The 22,919-nt window shown below is 37.9% G+C and overlaps 1 protein-coding gene across 1 annotated transcript in view; it reads right to left on the bottom strand.

Moving 5' to 3' along the window:
* The window catches only part of LOC149010014 (protein unc-13 homolog), a 53,449-nt gene that overhangs the window by 10,219 nt on the left and 20,311 nt on the right, over positions 1 to 22,919 (bottom strand). Inside the window, 9 exon segments of the mRNA XM_089161334.1 lie at positions 2,488 to 2,666; positions 5,969 to 6,086; positions 12,186 to 12,257; positions 13,418 to 13,510; positions 15,404 to 15,562; positions 15,647 to 15,823; positions 17,655 to 17,732; positions 17,942 to 18,016; positions 21,718 to 21,948. Of these exon segments, the coding sequence (XP_089017460.1) occupies positions 2,488 to 2,666; positions 5,969 to 6,086; positions 12,186 to 12,257; positions 13,418 to 13,510; positions 15,404 to 15,562; positions 15,647 to 15,823; positions 17,655 to 17,732; positions 17,942 to 18,016; positions 21,718 to 21,948 (1,182 nt within the window).

Raw genomic sequence — 22,919 nt, 5'->3', positions numbered from 1 at the left:
TCTTGGGGACAGAGTTTGAGATAACAAATATGGGCAAACTCAAGTACTTTCTTGGGTTAGAGTTGGCCACTCTACTAATGTTGTCTAACTCTCTCAGAAAAAGTACACCTTGGACCTATTAAAAGAGACTAGAATGCTAGGGTATAGACTTGCAAAGACCCCAGTGGAGCCTAATCAACACTTGAAATGTAAGAAAGGAGAACTAGTTGACAAAACCAACTACCAAAAATTAGTTGGGAAGTTGATTTATTTGTCACATACAAGGCTAGATATCACCTTTGCAATCAACCTTGTTAACCAGTACATGCATGAACCTTATTCTTCACATCTTAATGCAGTCTACTGTATCTTGAGGTATTTGAAAACATCCCTAGGGAAAGGTATCTTAATCTCTTCTCAGGGACATCTTACAGTTGAAACATACATAGATGCAGATTGGGCTAGATGTTTCGGATGACAAGAGGTCTACCTCTGGCTCTTGTGCTTATGTGGGGGGTAACTTGGTATCTTGGAGGAACAAAAAAAGGCTGTAATGGGTCGGTCAAGTGCTAAAGCAAAGTTTAGAGCTTTAGTTCAAGGTATTTGTAAAGTGTTATGATTGAAGGGTCTTCTTCAAGAACTTGGAGTCATGGTTATTAATGCGACCAAAGCGATTGGGGCTCCGTCTTGGCGATTCGGCGACTAAGCGGCGCTTAGGCGGCAATAAAGCGACCAAAACGATTTAGTCAATTTTTTTAATATAACTACTTTTACTTTTTAATTCAAATACTTTTTATAATAAACTAAAGTACTAAACAAACATTCAATAATCACATTCATAAAAATAAAAATAAAAAAACATTCAAGAATCACAATTATGAATAACAATATTATTCATATATAGTTTAGTGAAATTATTTCACAAATTATTTTTAACATGACTTTTTTATTAAATATACATGAATAATATTCAAATTGGAATCATAATTGATGTATCAATTTTTCCCTTTTTTTAACCAAACAGTGTTGACATGATAAATTAATAGATCTCATTATTCCGATTTCCAAGTCATTGTTTATTTAATGATTCATTGATTATCAATGTTGAATATGACTTATGCTTCACATTCTGTTGCAGACAGGATAGATCTCATTATTCCGATTTCCAAGTCATTGTTTATTTAATGATTCATTGATTATCAATGTTGAATATGACTTATGCTTCACATTCTGTTGCCGACAGGCACTTTGAGCCTCGGAGTTCATTTGCAAATTGGGCCTCGATTCCGAAATGGCTCACATATTTAAATTTACATACAGCATTGTAGAATAAATTATGATTAAAAAAAAAAGAAAAAATAATATGCACAAATTACAAAATGTAAAAAAAAGCGGTTGCTTTAGCATTTAGGCGGCAATATGGTGCAAGAGGTGGCAAAGCGGTAGTGCCTAAGCAAAAAAGCAGCAAGAAATCAGCCCGTTAGTTAAGTGGTCACAATTTAAGCGGTTCAAAAACCGCTTTGCTGCCTAGGCGGATGCTTTGATAACCATGCTTGGAGTAGATCTGGAAGGATCTATAAGGCTGTATTCTGACAGCAACTCAGCCATCAGCATCGCCCATAATCCAATTTAGCATGACAAGACCAAACACGTGAAAATAGATAGGCATTTCATTAAAGAAAAGGTTGAGTCTAGATTGGTTCACATTTCTTTTCTTACCTCTGACAACCACATTCGAGGGTATTTGGTCTATTAGAGAGTCTTTATTGGTTATGTGTTTTAGTCCCACATTGCATATCATTGTATTTGCTCATTCATATCTATTATTATAAATAAAGCCTTGCTATGTCACATAGACATTAGTCAGGATTCACTTAGTTCTTTCAACACCTTATAGTCTCACCCTTTAATTCAGTAGATAATTTCTTCAATGAAAAAGGGAAAGAAAAAACAGAATAATGTATAATCAAAGAATCATGGACAAATATCATATTATGAATCAGACTGTGAATCTGTGAACCAAAGCAATCAACATAAAAGGAGGAAACAAAGATAAATTACACATAAATTTGTACATGGTTTTGGTAATTTTATAAAAGGTAGCTGAAAACTGAAGATGATTTCAAATTTGAAGAGTGATTGATGGCTCATGCAGAAAAGGCCATCATAATGCATGACAACAAAGCAGCCAAGTTGATCTAGCTATAACAAAGAACATAAACTGTTCAGGAGTAAAACCACCTTTTTTTTTTTTTGGTATAGTAAAAACACCTATTTAATATGCTAAAGAAACATTAAAATCCTAACCAGAAGCATAAGTATGCTACAATCCCACAATAATCCCCCTTCAGCAAAGAAGTTCACTATTCTAATATCTTCTTCCACTCCACCATTTTCCAAGCCATAGAAATAGTTTGTTCGATATTCAGAGAATGAAAAGAAAAATAATAGTTTTTCAACATAAGGAGATTTAATATAGTGAAAATAACTACAGTGGGGTTAACTCACATAGAGAGTATTCAATAGAACACAAAGTTTCGGAGTTGACAACACATTAATTTGACTAGACCTCCTCTCATCAGGCAACCGAGGATCAATTGTTTCCTTCTTTACAAAAGCTTTAATTCCACTCTCTCTCTTGTGTCGTGTGAGAACAGGAACAGGTGGAATCAGATCATCTTTGCTAACTGCAAGGGTCAAGTACAACTTGTAACAATAACTAGAAATTCATGGTGCACTGGAGAACAATAACTTGAGGAACATAAACATCGCATATGCAAGCACACAAATGAATGAGGACTCAGTATTGAGCTTAAACTGATAACCAAGAAAAAAAAGGAAGGAAATCATCACAAGAAAGTAAGAAACGACAATTTAGGAAATAGAATAGAAATTAAGATTACTTCCAATGGCACTCCTTGTGTTATTATTGTTACTTGTTAGAAATCACACTCCAAGAATCAAATCATATGCAAGATTGATGAAGAAAGCAAGGAGAGTTGTTTCTATTTCACAGTTTCTATTTTGGACAGAATCCTTTGTTAGTTAATTCTGTCCTTTGGTTGTAATTTTGTTTCCTTTTTTAGAGGTCAAGGTTACTTTCTACTATGATTAACATCTATGCTCCAGCTTGAAGTAAACCCCACCCTATATGGCTAGGGGTAGCTGAGGCATATGCCTTTTTTTTATTATTATTGTTCTTTCTGGTTAAGCCTTTTGGTTAAGCTACATAATGAATGAACCGGGAACTCCCACAATGTTGTAACTCCAGAGCTGCACAAACTCACAAAGGTGCCACACATCTCTCTGTACTTTCTGATTATCTACATAATCAATTTTCTTCCATCCAAACTTCCCCCAGATCTTTCGTATTTTCCTGTCCACTTTAAGAGCTTCACATATGTTCATATATTTCACCAAATATAAAACCCTTTAGCTCATCCGATCAAACTATAAAATCTGATATTTAGGGTAACAACAAAAAAATCAGTAAGCCTGCTATTCTGATGTATCTTCTAGATTGCTATCTCTTCCCCACCCCCCCTGTTGCTGATAAACCCAAAAATAGGTTAATTGTTAGTTTCTGGGGCCTCAGCTGTTCCTTCATACCCCCTTGAGCTTGTGCTCCTTCTCCCCTCCCCTCCCTCTCGGCTCCTTATTTTTTGGGTTGTTCTCTTGTTGTTTGCTTGCTAGTTTCTAGTTTTTAATATATTATTTATTCATCCAAAAAAAAATAAAAAATTAAGTAAGCCTCTAAAGTAGTTTTGATTTCTGAGGTTGGACAGTGAAGTTTTATGACTTGATTCACGCTGTCCTTGGGAAGGTGACTCCAGCGAGTCATTGACAGTCATGACAATTAATTAAACTATTAAAAATTTCATGACAAGAAAATATTAAGTTTGAGTACTTGAGGCGAGGGTAACAGAGACAAAGCCAGGAGCCATACTTTTAATCCTTTAGAACTAACAAGCACCGATTTAGTATGAATTATACATGAAGTTGTTCAGGGAGGTTTAGTAGACTTTCATATTAACTTTAAACAACAATAAGGAAATTAAAAAAAAAAAAAAAAAAAATCAATAAAGAAAGAAACTAATTGCTCTTTTTGGATTCTGCAACACAAAAGATAGTGTGTAACCCCAACATGAACTAGAATGGCCTGTGCCTCCCCCTCCCCCTCCTCTCTTTGCTGAGCTTCATAATACTTAACAGGGTTTAGGAAAATCTCAAATCATTTAGGTAGCTGGGTAAGTCAAAGTAGTTTTCGAACTATCACCAAATATTGAAATGTACTGCAAAAAACCAAGAAACCATTAAACAAAAGACAAAAAAATAGTTAATTACCAAAAAGAAAAAGAAAGAAAAGAGAACAGCTCAGTGAAAATGAGAGAGTTTGGAAAATCCTACTTGTCTCACACCTCTTATTTCTAAAAGTTCCAATATGGTAACGTACGTTACTACTTCCCATGACTTCCAATAACAACTCTTCTAGCATCATAAGATGTGAGCCCCAAAAGATCCTCCTTCCCTAATCAATCATGTTGCTAATAAAGAATGTCAGCACCGTGCCACTAGCACCTCACCATTGACTAAGTCATGCCTTTCCCCCATTATCTAGTTATCATAGCGTATAAAACTTGGAAAAACAAGTGCAGACCTTCAGACGAGCACTAAAAAATTGAAATGGCCAAAATCAGAAATAACAATAAATTTCAGTTCGTCCCAGCCAGGTTGAGTTTGAGGGTCAATGAAGTAATGAAGAAAACCCATCCCAATTATAAAATGTATTAAGAAGCTATACCACAACCCCATGTATTGAGTTGAACAGTACAAGTGTACAACCTGCTTATATTGCAATTATTAAATATAGGTTCGAGCGGCTTAGGCATTGCCCATTCCAGGACTGTCACACATTACGAGCCCACTGATAAACAATGAGAGATCAAACAAAGTCTATGACTCACTCCAACCACAGCAGAAGACTCAAACAAAAAATAAGCCTTATCCCACTAAATGGGGTTGGGTACCTGGAACCTTGCCCTCACAAAAGGCAGTGGCACTGATACAATTAAAACTACCCAAACCACAGCAGAAGACTCAAACAACTCAGCCTTTTCCCACTAAATGGAGTTGGGTACATGGATTGTTACCCTCCAATAGGCAGTGGCACCGACAAAGATTATAACATTTAAGCAGCATATGGAATACAACTCTAACCACAGAGATTCATGACAAAACAACCCCCATCCCAAACCAAATAAGGATGGCATCATTGATCCTAGTCCTCCAATTTCTCTATTTGAGGTCATACTCAAGAAGTGACTAATGTATACATATCTTTCCTCATCACTTATGCTATGGGGATTTTGGACCTGCCACTAGCTCTTCCAGCTCTCACAATGTGAATCAAATCATTCTTTCATACTGGTGCATCACACGGCCTGTGGTAAACATGGCCAGGTCACCTCAAACTACTTTCTTTAAGATTATCTTGGATCAAGCCAACTCCCCAATCAGCTTTTGATATGGTCATTCCTTAATTTAAACCTAGTTTTGCCACATGGATGTGCAAGAAAGAAAACAGAGATTGGTAAAAACAAGAACCAAAGGGCTATTAAGATGCAAATCACACTGATAAAACAGCTGACAAAGACATGGAAGAAAGAGAAATAAGATACAAAATGTGATAAATTGTGGAACATTGGACTTTTCCATTAGAGGAACAAAGTAAGACATTGCCAGGACCTTGTAAGCTGCAGAAAGTAAGCTCACCTCTAAAAAACAGTTTTCAAGTACATAACGTAAAACAACATGACTCCTAATCAGTTCAAGAATCATGACACAAATTTGTTTATTCAAGGTTACAACGGTTTTGCAAAGGCATGAATGAAAGAATATTCATGATTCAAAAATTACAATTAGCTTAAAAGCAAGCCAGACATATACTTTTCTTGCAGGAAAGATCAAGACTTATTTCAGGCACACTCACCCAATTTATCGGTGACATTATTTACGTAAACTTGAAAAGCATTGTCAATGCCACGGAAAAGGGAGCTTAGTTCCCCATACCTCATAGGAACTTTGAGAGCAAAAAATTGATCAACTGTCTGCAAGAGGAAGTACAGAAGGTATTAGTACATTCTCTAATTGGATGTGTGATTATATTAGCAAAAGCATAAATATGGATTCTAAGTTAAAAAAAAAAGGAGAAACAAAAGAGGACCCCAGATGAGATTACAACTGGCATGAACCAATCTAACACAAGAGGGAAATCTTAAACCAAATTTCACATTCCCTGAGTCTCTACCTAGATTAAAAGGTCAAGCAAATGAAATGTCAGTGTTCAATGTGGCAGCTAATGTAAAAATCATGATAAAGAAAGCAGAAACATTGCTGTCAGATATGAATATGGAGTGATCTTGCACACAGGCTTTTTGGGATAGCAGGGGCTGGAAACAAGAAGAAAACCTTATTACAGAAACCAAATATTTTATAAGGAGACTTAAATTTTACTAGCAAACTATATGATTGGCAAAAGATTTAGAAGAGAATCGTACCAAAATTCTAAATGCATTACCCCCCTCCCCCCGATAAAAGAAAAAAAAAAGGAAACAGTTAAATCTAGACCCAAAGAACAATCACGATCAATACAATAATAAAGACAATAATAATAACTAGAACCTTATGACATACAAGGATAAGAAGGATCATAGAAGACGAAGAAGAATTGGGGGGGGGGGGGGGTTGTGCGTGTGGAGGGGATTGGCTATCTGAAGCCTGGGTTTCTCAGTCACAGCTATCTCAGCTGTTGAACATGGATTTCTCCAGAAGCAATGGCAACAGGGCCTACAACTTCTACAACTTCAGTTTTTCTGAAAGTCTAATCTTCTATTGCAATGAAAGGACCTACTTATAGCTTGGTTAAAGTTTTACAATGAATAGAAACTACTTTTTAAATGAAAATAAAAACTAATAATCTAGTAATTAGTGACAATAAATCTTATGGAAATTAGAAACTACAAGGCTCTATAATTCAGCCACATGCATAAATAGATAAAATAGAAACTACCAAAATGAAACCAATCTAAGCTCGTAAGTCTTCCCAAAATAAGATCTCCTAGAAATCTCATCTTGAGCCCCATAAATCCTCTATGAATATTCCCAGTATGCCAAATAATGGGCTGGGAACAGTGACATGAACAGTGTTTTGGCCGCTCCATGTTTTGTCCTATTGCAGCAGTCCAAGTGGACTGGTCAGGGGCTGGAGACATCAGGACGCTGTGCTGCCTCTCTGTCTCCCTCCTTCCTCTGCCAGTCTCTTCTCTTTCTTCCTTCCGTCACTCTCTCCCTTGTTCTGTCTCACCTTGTCTCTCTCGTCCCTCACTCCCTCTCTTCCTTCTCTCTCTAATCGCCTGAGATGGCCGGGAGCACCTGCTCCACCTCTCTCAGTTTTCTCTTCCCTCTCCATCTTCTCTTCTCCCCCTGATCTGCCTGAGATGGCCCCATCAGAAGAAAGATCTATGTTCCACCCCTTTGTCTCTCTCTTCCCTCTCTATCATCGTTTCTCTTTCTTCCTTCTTCACCCCCTCTTTCCTCTATCACTCTTGTCTCTCTCACTCTCTGTCACGCTCCCTCACTTCCTTCTCTCTCTTTTATCTGAGCTTAGTCGGGAAATAGGCGAATCCCTCTGTGAGAAGGGAGGCTGCCTGTTCTCTCTCTCCCTTCTCCCTTCTCCGTGGTCTGAACAAGTCTTTTCTCTCTGGTTCCATCTCTCTCTCCTCCTAGCTTCCGCCTTCTCTTCCTCTTATCTTCCTTTTGTCCTGCTTCATTCTCACCTTGCTGAGAGCTGCCCCAAGCCCTCCTCCCCTACCCCTGCCACTTGTTGTGCTATGCAGCTATGGCGCTATGCCCTGATTTTCCTTATACCGCTGCTCCAGTTGATTGATGCAAAGCTTTTCTGAAGTCAACTCTGTTGAACCTGCTCGCAACGATGATGAAGATTATGCTTTGCCATGTGCAATCCATGCCGAGTCAAGAAGAAAAGAAATATTGATGGTTCTAGATTTGGCTCAGTCGAGCTTGGCCTTGTATTTGGCCCACTGTTGCCTAATGCTTTGTATCTTCTCTCTTTGTGTGCCTTTCTAGATTTGTTGTAAGGCTCAGTGCCATGTCATATATTGAGGCTTATTGGTTATCTTTGTATTACCCTCCTCCTCCTTCCTTTGGAAGTGAATTTTTCATCCCCCCCCCCCCAAAAAAAAAAGAAAAAGTTTGACTGGTCAAATTTCTGCAGCAAGAGGACCATTTAGTTGGACAAGCTGGCTGGTTCAAATTGGTCCTAGCTGGTTCATTCCTTGCTTTCTTCTTCAATCTCGCATCTGGTTTGATTCTCAGTGCGTGAAAATCCTAACATGGTATCAGAACAATAAAGATCCCCATTACAAGACTTGATATCCTTTGGCTGTTTTTTGAGTCTCTCTTTCAAAAAGTTTATTTTCTATCTATCGCAGCAGGCTGCTGCCCTTCTACTTACCTGATTGCAATCAGACAAGTGAATATGTGAAGCACAAAGTCTTTCAAGCCTGATCTATATTTGTTTCTTACCTGCGATGCACAGCTTAGTCTCAGTTATACCTATTCTAAGTTGTGAATCTCCAGATTTTTATTTGCGAAGTAGTAGCTGATTTGTTCATCAGATGAAGCTGAGATTTTGAAGACATATTCTCCACTCCAGATGCAAGTTACCTTGTTGCTCGTTGGATCTCCTTCTATTGAACTCTCTTATAAAGCCAGCAATTTTTTGTTTTCGTGAGTCTATTTTTTAGTGCAACTTATCTCTCTTTAGGTTTTCCAACAACAAAGTGCAACTTATCTCTCTTTAGGTTTTCCCTCTGTTGTTGGCAGTGACTATACAATAGCAGTATAGTTTGTTTCGCTACGAGCTTTTGGGTTTGCTAGATCTGCAAAATAATCCATATTCCTCTTCTTGTTTGGCATGTTTCTTACTGCTAGTTTTGGACTGCTTGACACCACCACTAATTACCGGTTGTATGTTTGATCTCTGTTCTTGGTCATTCTACTACCATGAACCCTTTCTTTTCCTTGTGTTTTGCTGGTTTTGCCTGTTGCTGTTTCCTGCCTGTTAGTTTGCTCAGGTCCATTAGTCTGAGACTATTATGATTGACATGAAAGGGGTTTTCTGATGATAATATGAACCTGAACTGGGCTGCTACTGCAATAGTACTGTGCCTGTCTATCACAGTTGGGCGATCCTTCGCTTCTTGTCCAACTTGTATCCCCATCCATTTTATCCACCTAACTTTATTCAAACTGCTGATCAAGCACTCTTTTTTTGAGTAATTCCATCAATTGTTTTAATTCTTCAAATTTTCTTGTCCCATTATACCTCTCACCTTTGACTCTGTGTCATTTTTTTCTTTAACTCTTCGATTTGCATACTTATATCTCTAATGCACTCATGACCATTAACTAATTATCGTACCTAGATACCCTCGCGCAGTAACTCCTAAACCCTCACACAATTTTGCTTTTTTATCTTAGAAATTTGTTTCATTACCATATTGCTATTGCCATTATGCATTGACATACTCAGATGGATCCACAACTCACCTGATTGGATATCTTGAACCAATTTTTAAAGCTTGGCACATGCATGCACCTTATAATCTACCACGAGGAGAGTTCAGAATGTATTTCTTGGATTCAAACTTGCTAGAAGAATGAAGTTTATATCTACCATAAAAGAGCACATTGGAAATTCTTGCTTGGAATCTTCCTGTACTGGATATTAGAATATACTCGAGCTTGAGGGAGGTATCCAAAAAACCACCTTCTAACACCAAAGTGGGGGGCTGCTATTAGACGCCATGCTGGCGGCGCGGGAAAAGATCTGAGGAAGGTGGACCACGACTGCAGAGCCATGGGTTCTGCATCCAAAGGAGCCACCACTGATTTGGAGCCCATTTTGCTTTTTTTCATCTGACGTCTTTGAGTTTGTATTTTCTTTTTTTCTAGGATGCAACAATGTTGCTCTGTCCTCTGAAGCGATTTTTGGATTGCTTGGCCTTTCCATTCCCTGGCTGTGGAGTTTCCTGTGCAGGCTGTTGCGATTTGCGCAAGGAGTGGTGCACAAGTTTTGAGGCTGCAGCCTGAGTTCCTTTTCGGCATACTTTCCATTTTCTTTTTTGTTTCTATTTTAGCACTTTCTATTTCTGTTTGTTTCTATAATGGACAGAATACTACTACAACAACAACAGCAAGCCTTGTCCCAACTAAATGCGGTCGGCAACATGGATTCTTGCCTTGCAATCAGCTCTGTTTAAGGCATTATAGATATAATTAAGGCCTAAGTTATGCATGTCCTTTCTCATCACTTCTCATAAGGTCACCTTAGGCCTGCCCCTAGCTCTTCTAATTCCTTCAATCTAGATTAAATCACTCCTTTGTACATAGGCATTTACAAGCCTCCATTGAATGTGACCATGCCACCTCAAACAACTTTCTTGAAGCTTAACACCCGTCGAAGCTACTCCTAGACCAGCTCGAATATGATCATTCCTTATCTTATCCTTCCTAGTTTTGCCACTCATCCATCTTAGCATCCTCATTCAGCTACACTGAGTTTATCTATATGATGCTTCTTAAAAACCCAACACACAGCAGCATACATCATAGTTGGTCGTACCACGGTCCTATAGAATTTTCCTTTGAGCTTTAAAAGAATACATCAATCACACAAGACCCCGGACACACCTCTCCACTTCATACACCCTATTTTAATTTTTTAGGAAACATCATCCTTTGTATCACCTTTTTTTATTTATGATTGAACCAAGATCCCTAAAACAATCACCTTGAACAATCTCGTTCTCATCAAGTATCACCACATCATCATCCACCCGATCAAGACTAAATTTACAAACTAGATCTTCCGTTTTTGTTCCACTTATTTTAAAACATTCTGATTCCAAAGTTGTTCTCCATGATTCTAACTTGGTATTAATCCCTACTTGTGTCTCATCTATCAGCACAGTGTCATCAACAAAAAGCTTACACCAAGGAGCCTCATCTTGAATGTCTTTGATTAGTTCATCCATTATAAGTGCAAATAAATATTGGCTTAGAGCTGATCATTGATGTAGTCCGACCATAAAACTACATCTATAATTGGGAATTCACCACCTCGTCCTCCCACCATTCTTACACTTGTCTCTGAACCATCATACATATCCTTAACTATGTCTTCATATTTACTTGGAACATTTCTTTTCTCTGTACTTACCAAATCAACACCCTAGGAGTTAGGAAAATTTTTGCCAGGCAGCTTTATCCAGAATGACTGAAATATCAATTAGACGATGCAAAATTTTTGAAATTTAGCAAGATCTTGAACCATGACCTCAATACTTTTCCTCAAGTTTAGTTACTATGCCTACTCCTAAATAGAAGATTTTGAACACACCATTTGAGCTGGAGCATGGGTTGTAGCAATATATCTGGCCTCTATGCTCAATCAAGCCAATGTAATCTACTTCTCACTCCAAAGATAACAAGATTTAGCCTCAATCACCAAAAAAAAAAAAAAAATTGTGTAGATCTATGATCATCAACACCAGTCCAATTAAGGCACATATATACCTGAATGAGCATGACATAAATAAGCAAGACCCTTTATACAATTACTTTTAAGAAACCACAACGTGCAACAAATGGCATCCTAGGCTGACGTTCTAGGAATGAGAATATGGACATGAGTGACAATGCCACTTCAAATGGTATCCACTACTCAGTAAGAAATATTTTTGGGATGGAATCCAAATGGATAATCAAATTGTAGAACTAGTGCCAACATTTTGAAAATGATATCACATTAAAATTAGTTTATTTTAAAATGTAAAATTATTTATTTTGTGTTAAGTGGGACTAATTAGGATTTTCCATAAATACATTTATTACTCCCACAAAAACAACAACGATGCGGCAAAAAAAAGAGAAAAAAAGGTCAGGTCAAGTAACAATAATGAAGACCAATATTCAATAACTAGAACTTTTATAGTACCACAATGTATGCATATTGAGGATGAGAAATTAGTCGCACAATAATGAAAGCACGTGTTCTTACAAAAAATGGTAAAGCGAAAAACTCCAAGACAGTTGATATTGCAACTTCAAGTAGAATCCAATACCTCTTCCACAATCCTAAAAACTTCAACAATTGAACTTCCATGTCGTTGCTGAGCTGATATGGGATCCCATCGCTGTAGAAAGGATTAGGCAATCATTAATGGATAGTTTCATAGGAGAAATACATGATACAAAAGCGATCTATGACAAACATAAGTCCAGCATGCAAACGTAACTACAACAAACTTAAGCTTACATAGAAATCATAGCCTACTGCAAACCACCATATAAGCATTAATAAGTTGAAAAATTAAACAATGCAACCATAATTTTAGCGTACTCAAACTATATAAATGTAATCTCTGTTTAAGAAAACATATCCACAATTCTTTCCCAACCCCCATCTTGGCATGAAGTGGTGAGTGTCAAGAATGGAGGTAACTTGTGGAACTTGGAGGCATTTGTTGTGGAAACAAAAACAAAACAAAAAGAGCACACACACATACACAAAAAATCCTTCCTCATGTTGTGAACCATATTGACAGAATTAACAGGACATGTTTATCTATGTTGGATTCTGGGAAAAAAATGCAGCCCAAGTTAAAGAATTGATGTAGTAGGGTACCATCCTCCACAGATATAAGTCCTCACTAAACCTACTGATAGCAATCAGTAGCCCCGTCTGCTATATGGATCCTTGCCTGTATGCCCTATCCAAGGTCATACTAGGTAGTTGGTACAACACCTAAGCTATGCATGTGCTTCATCACAAGTTCTACCACCACCCACAGTAACAACCACACTGGAGATCCCAAGAAGCCAACTTTACAGAACTAGCTTGGAACTTCACCATTTCTTGGATGCTAAATGTTGGAAATATATGCAGTATGGAAGTATTCTGAAAGTAAAAACTATGCAAAACTCTATTTTCTTTGACACAATGACTTTAATTAAATAAAAACAAATATCCCCAATAAAGCAACAAGCACAAGAAGCCTTGTCCCAACTAAATGGGGTCGGCTACATAGATCCTTGCTTTCCAATCAGCTCTATTTTAGGCCATACTACATGAATATCCCGAATAAGATCTTTAGAATTCACATGTAGTCCGTAACTGTCTACTGTCAAACAAACAACGTGGATAAGCTTAGAAGAAAATTTTCTACTTTGATCAAAGAAAACAACAAATCTTTCAACAAATATCAAGGTAATACACAATTGTGAAGCCAAGGTGAAATATAATACATGGAGAAGCACCAAGGTAAACATTAAATTGTTGATGATTAGAAATTACCTCCTGTTGAATAGCCCGTTCAACCCATCCTAAGAGTCTCCCAAGTTGTGAATTCACCCAACGCATCACCAGAGTTCCAGATATTGTCTCGATCTGAAACCGAAAAGGATGGGATGGACAAATTCAATAGTAGAAGAAGAAAGTGAAAACAATGAAACTAACCAACGGAGGGAGGGAGACATGACATACCCTTCTTTGGTGTTTAAAATCATATACAATAAAAAGATAAAGATGCTGGCTTGAGAAAAAATTTTAATAAAGATACATGTTTGGTATATGGGAGAAAATCCCTAAGCAAGTAGCAGAGAGGAGTGCACTGATAAAATGAGATAAAACTGTACTTTACATAGGTGGGCATCAGAATCATTTCATATGAGAAGGGTAAAGGGCTCAGACCCAGACACATTGAGTCATAGGGTCAAGGAGAGCTGGAGTCATGAATCTTAATTCTGATGTCATAGTCCTTGCAATCAAGTTGTCTTTCATAGGTGGAATTAAAAAAAAAAACAGGTTTCAAATACAAAACTTTGACCATTTCTTTTGAAAACACTTTCCATCCATGGAACATAGAACAAGCCCTGCACTCTGTTAATCATAATGTGCGTCCCTGCATTTCTAGTAATTAAAAGATTTTTTTTTTTTTTTGGCATGAATTCATGGTTAAAAGATTACTGACTAGTTTCCAATGAAAAAGCGGAAGGTAATATTTAAAAAAAGGCAATAAATATGAACTATTAATTTTACCAAGTTTTAAATCTAAATTGCATGTTTCCACTTAGTGTCAGGAGAAGCACAGTAATATCTAGACTCCTGGTATGCATGCAAGAGGCATGCTAATATATAAAGTACATGACTTTAATAGATTGAATCCAGTACAAATAAAATAAAATAAATGGTTTAGACCATTAAAAACTACCTCCTGTTGAGTAGCCCGTTCAACCCACCTAAGTCTCTCCCAAGTCGTGAATTCATCCAACGCATCACCAAAGTTCCAGATATTATCTCAATCTTAAACCATTCCACTAAAGACAGCAGCAGCGTACAAAGGAATTCCACTAATCAATTCAAGTTCAACATTGGCTCTATTACAACCTTAAATAAAAGGTTCAAATAGACTCCTATACTAAAAAGGAAAAGCCTAACCCAATACTCAACCTGTTAGGTAACTGAATTAAATAAGAAAGTAAAAAAAACAGACTCAAAATATGACTCTTAACTAAAATAATGAAGAAAATCCTGTTTTCTAACTTCACCTATATTTCAGACCCATTAGATCGGCCATGGGATCAAAGGCATCATACATGTACCCCTAGACATATTCCTACGGAAAAAAGGACCAATTTGGTAATGAATTGGCACCATTGTTCATTCAAACAACCTACATTTGGCCAGTATTTCAAAGGCACAAAATAAAATATCCTTGTGTTTTTCTTTAAACTACTGAAACGCAAACTGGCATCCTTGATGGACAATGAAAGAAGCTGAATTTGAAGCTTAAAATTGATCAAAAGAAGCTGAAGTGAACAATTCAGGACTCTCCCCTGGGTTTGGGCCTAACTGATCTGCCATGGCGAATATTCGATTTAACCACCTACCATCCTATGATCGAAACTTATTACTAATGATTTATGGTGAAGTATGCTTCAAACCACCTTTACGTGCATCCATTCACAAATTTCTTAAGGTGTGTTTATAAATTTCATACTGTCTCTTAATGTCTCCCGTAAACATCCTTCCGGTATGATGGTGTCTATGCTGTCTGGCACCATCATACCAATACTTGACACCTTGCTTACATGAAGTATATAAATTATTATTTCAACGTCAACAAAGAATACAGTAGTAGTAACATAGTTCATCATCCCTAGCTAACTCTAACTTCAGGCAAAAGATGAAGTACCTTAAAAAAAATTCTATCCAAGAAATCCAAAAAATACAAAAAAGTTTTGTAAGAACAGTCACAGGAAGTGATATAAAAAGCCTGACCTGATAGAGTGTAAGCTTTTTCTTTGAATAGGCATCCAAATTGTCTTCTCCAACTGTAGATGAAATTAGTGCTAATATACAATGTTCAAGGTTATCGGCTGCCGGGAATACAGATACAACATCCTCTGTCAGATGCTCAACACCATCAACAAATGGTTTCTGAAGATAACACACGAAGCAAGCTCAGTAGCAATAATAACACTTCCATTTGTCAACTTTAATCATTATGCACCATAAGCTTACCAACTTGTTCCCATAAAGCTTATGCACAAGGGATGCTGAAACAAGAGTTGCTTGGGGATCCCATTGAGATAAAACGGGCATGTATATTGTTGATTCTTTTTTTAATAGTTTCTTAGCCTCTTCTGCAAGCAAAGCTAATGAATGTTCCTCCACTGTCGCTGCTGTGACTTCAACAGCCTACATATTTTTAGAATGCAAACAAGAAGGATGTCATTGTTCCTAAACAACGAAAATCAAGGCTAAGATAATGATGAACTTTTGGAACTTCTTCAGCCACCTATTGACTGGGAAAAATTTTCACACCTAAACTGGTGCAATTTTGGGTCACCAAGCTCAAGTACAAAGGGTCTGCCAGAAGAGACAAGGGATAAGTTGTGGAGCAGGCCTTGGCATTATGCCTTATAGATAGACACTCATCCTGCCTATACTTCCGCCTTTTTAGTGTTCACCTCTCCTAATCCTCGTCCGCGCTCTCTTCATTGGGTGGTGATGGGTGTGGATCCTGGCAGTTGGCGACTTGCAAGTGCTCTTTTGGAATCACTGGTTGTTTGGTATCGGTGGCTGTCACATGCCATTTCTGGCCCATCTATAGGGTTCTGTTATAAGCCCTGAGCTTTCCTTTCACTATAGTTCGATAACTTGATCTTAGAGACCAATTTGGTGGTCAAAAACTGAGTTGGACCAAGATCTTGCCCAGTTGCAATAGTTTTTCCCTTTTCATTTTTTTATTTTATAATTTGGGAAATGGGGGATTTGAAATTAAATGGCAAGTTTGTATAGGAGGCATAATAAGTACAATTCCTAGATATACCAAGATCTCATCAAGACCTAACCAAGATCTGACCAAGATAGTTAGGAAATCCAAGATATTATCGTGATATCCAAGATCTCAGTCGAGTTGGGGTAATCCAGGGTTTCAACACCCATCTTGTCTTTATATGTCAAAAAACCAAGAAATTACTGAGACCTTGGTCAGTTCTGAATCCATCCTTTCCACTTTAGTAGGTGAAGTGGATTTGAGAATGGATTTGGGGGGGGGGGGGGGAATAGTTTAGGTTGTTAGGAGCAGAAGCCAAGCAAGACCTTGAGTCTAAGAAAGTCAACAAGAAAATATCAACACTAAGCACATGCTGACAATTTTGATACCAACAAGCCTATGGCATCAAAGATTGAAATGGTTGCATACAGAAAATTCAAGCATGCATCTGTGTGCAAACTGCAGGGGGAGAAAAGCAGTGGGTTATGCAAACTCATGCCTCGGGTCGTACAAATATCAGGTTGGGAGAGACTCCTCAGCCTTAATGCTGTCCATTTACTGAGCACCTCAAAGCTAAAAAGACCCACCAATACATGGTTCATTCTTCGGTCAACAAGCAACAGCTTACTGTGTTAGTTTCATCTGCTATGACCTTATCATGACAATGCCGTGTTACTTTTTTGTACCAATAGGTTTACTTCAGGGTATACGTTGATTAAATTTAATATTATTTTTCATTAACAATGGACCAGTTTATTAAATGGATGCACAAACTGATTACCCCCAAGAATAAAAAGGTAAAACACAAATATGCATACATTGAAAGACCAAGTAAAACAATTTACCAAATATTCAAGTCTACATATTTATTACTAGTATTAAATTTTAACGGGCAAAAAATCATGTCAATTGACCATGTGGGACATACCCTTGAACCTAAACGACATCATATTTCTATCATGTGAAAATTCCCTCAAACCAAACCATCTAACTTCAATCATCACAAACCATCTAACCTCAGGCCCTATTGATGTTGATAAGTTTGTGAGTGGGGAATTGCCACCTATAGCTAGGTAAGCAAGTTAGGAATGTGCTTATGCACAGAAAGCAAAATATACAGAATTATTTAAAAAAAGTTACAGCGTGGAGGAAGGGGACGGAAACAGTAAACTTTAGAAGTCAGAGAAGGGCACTGTTTACCAGAAAAACAATTCAAGCACAATGACTGCATTCAACTACAAAATTACTCACCCTTGCAAATGCATGCTTTACGGATGATGATATATATGATTCAATCTGGTCTTGGTCTGTATCATACGGCTGCATGGCCTGCATGGAATACCAATAATAACTTTCAACCTTTCAGCCAGGGAGATATTTAAACTCAGAAAAATCCTGCATTCAGAAGAAGAAATCAAGCAGCTTGACAACACTAACAATGAATCCCTTCAGACCTTCATGAAACCATGCTGTGGTATTTATCCTTCAAAGGCTATTAATTGATTGAATGAATAAAAAACAAAAAGAAACCAATATACCACCTCAGAATCCTCCAGAAGAAGCCTCCGAGTGACCATTGCAACTGTCACTATCTTCTCCATCCTAACTGAACCCTATAAAGGTAGAGAATTAGTTGACGTGAAATTATAGGACACCAAGCCTGAAATTCAGAACATGATATAAGAACAGTTGTGAACTAGCTAAATGTATTTTCTGGGAAGAATCAAAGTTCCTATGTATAACCAAAAGTATTAGACCAAGCAGGACACAAAAATAGAAATGATCATGGCATCAAAACAGCCCCGAGGTCAAGGCATCGAAACAGCCCCGACATCAGGCATCAAAACAGCCTCCCAGCAAAAAATTGTTGGGGTGAGACTGCGTAGGAAAACTGCCTCCCCAGACTCTGCTTGTGCAGAAGCCCTTGGCACTTATTTCAAATACTTTGCAAGCAGAGGACCTAGGAACAATAATTCAGTTGTGTTATTGCTTGCAGGTCAAAACATGGAAACGACATCTCCTGCAACGCAGCAATAAGGCAGTGTACATTTACACCTCCCAAAAATTGCAGTGGTAGGAGCTTCATGCACTGGACCAACCATTTTTCTCAAATTACTTGTAACTATCAAGCCAAACCCACCAACCAAATCAGGAAAGAAAAAAGGCACAAATTAATGATGCGCCGCTCTCTTCGGACTATAAATATACATCCATAAGAAATAAAACATGGCACTTCCATGAGCTTCAGAAAATGTTCCCATTTGGAGTTCATGCTGACAGTTATAGAAATGGGCAAGTTAAGTTGTCATAGCAACCCGGTTGGCTGTGGATTCAAAAATTGGAAAGAGCCTCTTCGGCAAAACAGCTATGAACTATGAAAAGGGGCAAAGGCTGCATACATTTTCACCTTGCAGACCCAGATTTAGTGGGAGCCTCATACATATGGATGCACTTCACTGAGGTTTGATGCAGGTACAGCTCCTATTTGGGGTTATTTTACTTAAAGTAAGCCTAGGGTTGGTTTACCTAAGTTATGGGCCTTCAATCCAATATGTCTAAGAGCTAAAAGTACTCATCTAGGGTCCAAACACTACCTAAGAAAATATTTTATTATTTGGTTCAATTTTATTATTTTTTTAAATGTGATCCTGGTCGATTTAAGTTGTAAGAATAGGAGGAGAATTTTAGTTAGTTGTGACATGTGAGTTATTAATTGTTTGATACTTCCTTAAAAAGAAACGCCAGCTGGTAGCAAGGGAGTAGGTAAGACCGTAGGACTTCTCTTTTTGGTGGGACTCTATGTAGCCCATGCAAGGTCTTCTTTTCTGTTTTAACTGTCCAATTAGGACTTCTATTCTAGGCTGTTTAGCCCTTTAAAAGCCCCACATCATGGGAAGAATAAGACAGTTTTTCTTTTTTTTTTTCAGAGCATATTTTTGCACAAAATGAGAATCAATTGAAGGATTTGAAGCTGTTTCCACTATCCTCTCTGGGAAAGCTTGACAGAAAGGAGTTGGATTAAAACCTCTGCTGTGGGACTTTGACAAGCTGATGGGTAGTTCCTTGGTTGGCTAAAGCAAGTACTCCACAGAGGAGTTTCCAGGCAGGCAACAAATCAGGTCTGAGACCTTTCTTCTTTCTTATTTTTTGTTTGACCTCTATTTCCTCCACTAAATCTGCAAGTCATCTTCCTCCTCAAATGTGTTTCTTTATGGAAACCCCGTTTTCCTTAATAACCCCATAAAGACTACTTGACCTTGGATGGTATTCAAAGCCACTAACCCCACAAAACTACCATTAAAGGACCTCTGAACCCGAAACATGCACCTGCGAGTTTCGCGGCTCAAATCTGCACCTCTTATAATGAACACTCTCCTCCCCATTAGGGCTACATAGTGGAGCCCTAGAATCATTCCTATTCCTTTTTGACCTAGAACTCCAAATTTTGCTCAACTAACCCCTATATTTTAGGAGTCTTCCATTAAGGTTGAAATTGAAATCAGTCCAACTTCTTCCTTTATTGGACCTTCCCTCACCCCCAAGAGACTACCATAACATCCTAAAACTCCAATAACAGCCTCAGTTGAAATTGCACCAAAGTCTGTTCTAGAGAATCTTGGCTAGCTGCATTAATGTGGTATCAGAGCCATGGATGAAACAGCATCAATGAGGCTGTTTGAACAGCTTCAAAAGAGCATGACTGATATGGCTGCACACCAAGCTACAACAATGACAATAACTCATGACCTTGATGTCCGATTAACTGCTGTTGAGCATGCACAATAGGACAATAACATTACATCTATATAGAGTCACCATCCACAGCCCATGGATGATAAAAGTGAAGGAGCCACAATGGAAGAACAAAAGGCAGAAATGCTGCAGATGCTACTGCCGAAGCTTGCGAAGATGAAGTTAAAGCCACTACATCAGTTGAGTATGCAATCAGTTTTCCTTGCCTGAATGGTGAAGGAAGATAGCTGGATGTGTGTGAATTCTAGAGTCAGCAATAGGAGTTAGGATTTCAATGCTAAGCACCTAGCAACCTTCCTGAAATTTGAACCACCGGAGCAGCAAGAGGACTTGACCTCCTCCAAGGAGTGTGTCCACACAAATAACATAATCAAGGACCAATTTGCATTGCAGAAGTTTATCGAAATAGGCTACAGCTTTATTCATCCCTCAAGGGGGTTTATATTGCTTCTAGGCTCTTCAATTACAATAAGGACTTGAAGTCCTAAATAAAGTCAAAATAATAAACCAACTCCTTAAAAGAGGACTTGAACTACTGGAAAAAACATAGGGAACTTGTCCCAAGAATTAAAGCAACAATCCAAATCATGGGTGGCTGCCTATTAGAAATAAATACTTAAAATAGAAAAGATCCAAATGTCTCTCACTTGACAACCCACATAAGTACTGAAATAAACTTAAATTTGTGTACCACCTTATATAGATGTTTTAGCCCTCGCTCCCTCAGTTGTGTTTTATTCTTTTTTCTTTGGGCGGTTTTTCCCTCCCTTTTTTTTTTTTTTTTTTTTTGGGGGGGGGGGGGTTGTTGGTGCAATTTCCAAGTAAACCTTTGGAATAAAAGGTCCAACCTTAGACATGACCCAACCCTGGGATTATTCCCCTAACTAGAAGCCCAAATAGGTGTTGGAACTACATCAACTGCTGCCTCTTGGGACCTCCCCCCATTGGTTCTCGCAGTGAGTGCGACTTTGTGTTTTAGTTTTTCTCCCCTCCTTTGGGATCGTTCCCTCTTCCCCTCTTCTTCTAGGAGACCCTCACTGTTTCTCTACTTTTTTGGTAATGAGTTTCTATGCACCAAAATCAAAACACAATAAAGATTTATTAGGCACATCTATCTAAATTATTTATTAACCCACACTTGAGCAGATAAAATCTTAAACTCACAATATAGCATGCAACATTCAACTTTTCTGTTTAACAGTACACTACAATTAAGATGAGAGCCACATGCGTACGTAATGAAATAAGAATGAGCACTCAACCACATTAGGATGTCACATGCAACATTCAACTTTTCTGTTTAACAGTACACTACAATTAAGATGAGAGCCATAGGTGTACGTAATGAAATAAGAATGAGCCCTCAACCACATTAGGATGTCACACATAATATTAGACTATCAATATGTCCATCTTATCCATGAGAGAGCTTGTATATCTTCAAAATCAAGTTTTTCACATTCATCAATGCTCAGAATTCGATACAGGCACCGATTTAACCAGATTCCAAAAACAAAACCAAAAAAAAACAAAAGGGGCTCCAAAGATATTCTTTTCAAACCTCCATAAAGTGCAGATGATAATCTCCCAGCAGTTTATCAGCCCATTTCTGAATTGGTAATAAGAAGGATTGTAAAAATGTCCATTCACGAAACCCTCCATCACCTTCAACTTTGGAATGAAGGCTTTTCAAGTGTAGTCTTTCTTGTGGACCCCGTTGTTCCTTCAAAGGTATTTTCTTCAATTGCCCAATGGCAAGTTGCAGAAGCCCCTCTTCACCTGTAACAACAAACTGAATGTCCAAAATAAATTTAATAAGAGGACCGTCAGCAGCAAACCAAATGATTGAATAAAAGCAAACAGTACAAACGAAACACAAGGATCAGAAAAGATTCTCTGAACAAGTGGGTGACTTGGAATCTCTCAAGTCTGCACCCCATTAGTAGTTGCATGGATGGACATGAATTATTTCATGATCGTCTAGGCTTAACTAGGGAATCTGTTTACAACCTACCAAACACATTTTAGAGAATATTGTGGCCTTCCTTTGCTCAAGACTTCTTGCATCATTTTAACTAGTGCTTCTTTCTCTGCTTGCATCCCAACATTCTCACATCACAGCTTCTCATTAAGCTACTCCTTGTAGTAATCACAAAAGTCACCTATCTGTACAGCGGGAAACTCTGGTCCAGTTGCCATGTTTGGTATTACTGCAGGTTTACTGCAGGTTTACTGCCAGTTATTTCCATTCTTCATCATCTTTTGATTCAACTCAGCTCTCAGCCTTCTTTTGTCCATTCAACAGAGAGTTTACCACTAACCATTTTCTTCCTCTTCACTTATATTTTTTCTATCATGCCCCCCATTGGATGGCACCCTTTCCCTTGGCCTTCCCCGATGAGAGGCAAGCATGAAATTTTAGTTCTACTGAACTGGGGAGCTGATAGAGTCAGAAGAAACTCATTTGAGAGAGGAGCAATGAGATTCCTGAAGAATAGAGAATGATGCATGTGTTTGATCTTTCTAAAAAAGCAGTATGGTTCCTGTGAGACTAAGACTAAACCTATAAATGGATAGCCGAAATCCGCCTCCAAATTCACATTTGATTCATTTAAGGGTCTTTGAATCCGAAAATTTTCTTACCGGGAAAATATCCAACTCCATTCAATAAGAAACCGCATTTTGGATTCACACAAATGCTTATTGGATCAGATAATATCCGGTTAAAATTTTACCCAATTAGACAAATTGGTTTATTTTACT

This window comes from Hakea prostrata, chromosome 7, assembly GCF_041222555.1.
Source record: "Hakea prostrata isolate BN-2017 chromosome 7, UWA_Hpros_2, whole genome shotgun sequence".
In the NCBI taxonomy this organism is placed as follows: domain Eukaryota; kingdom Viridiplantae; phylum Streptophyta; class Magnoliopsida; order Proteales; family Proteaceae; genus Hakea; species Hakea prostrata.
The sequence above is the reverse complement of the archived record's forward strand: the minus strand, read 5'-3'. Positions and strand labels throughout refer to the sequence as shown.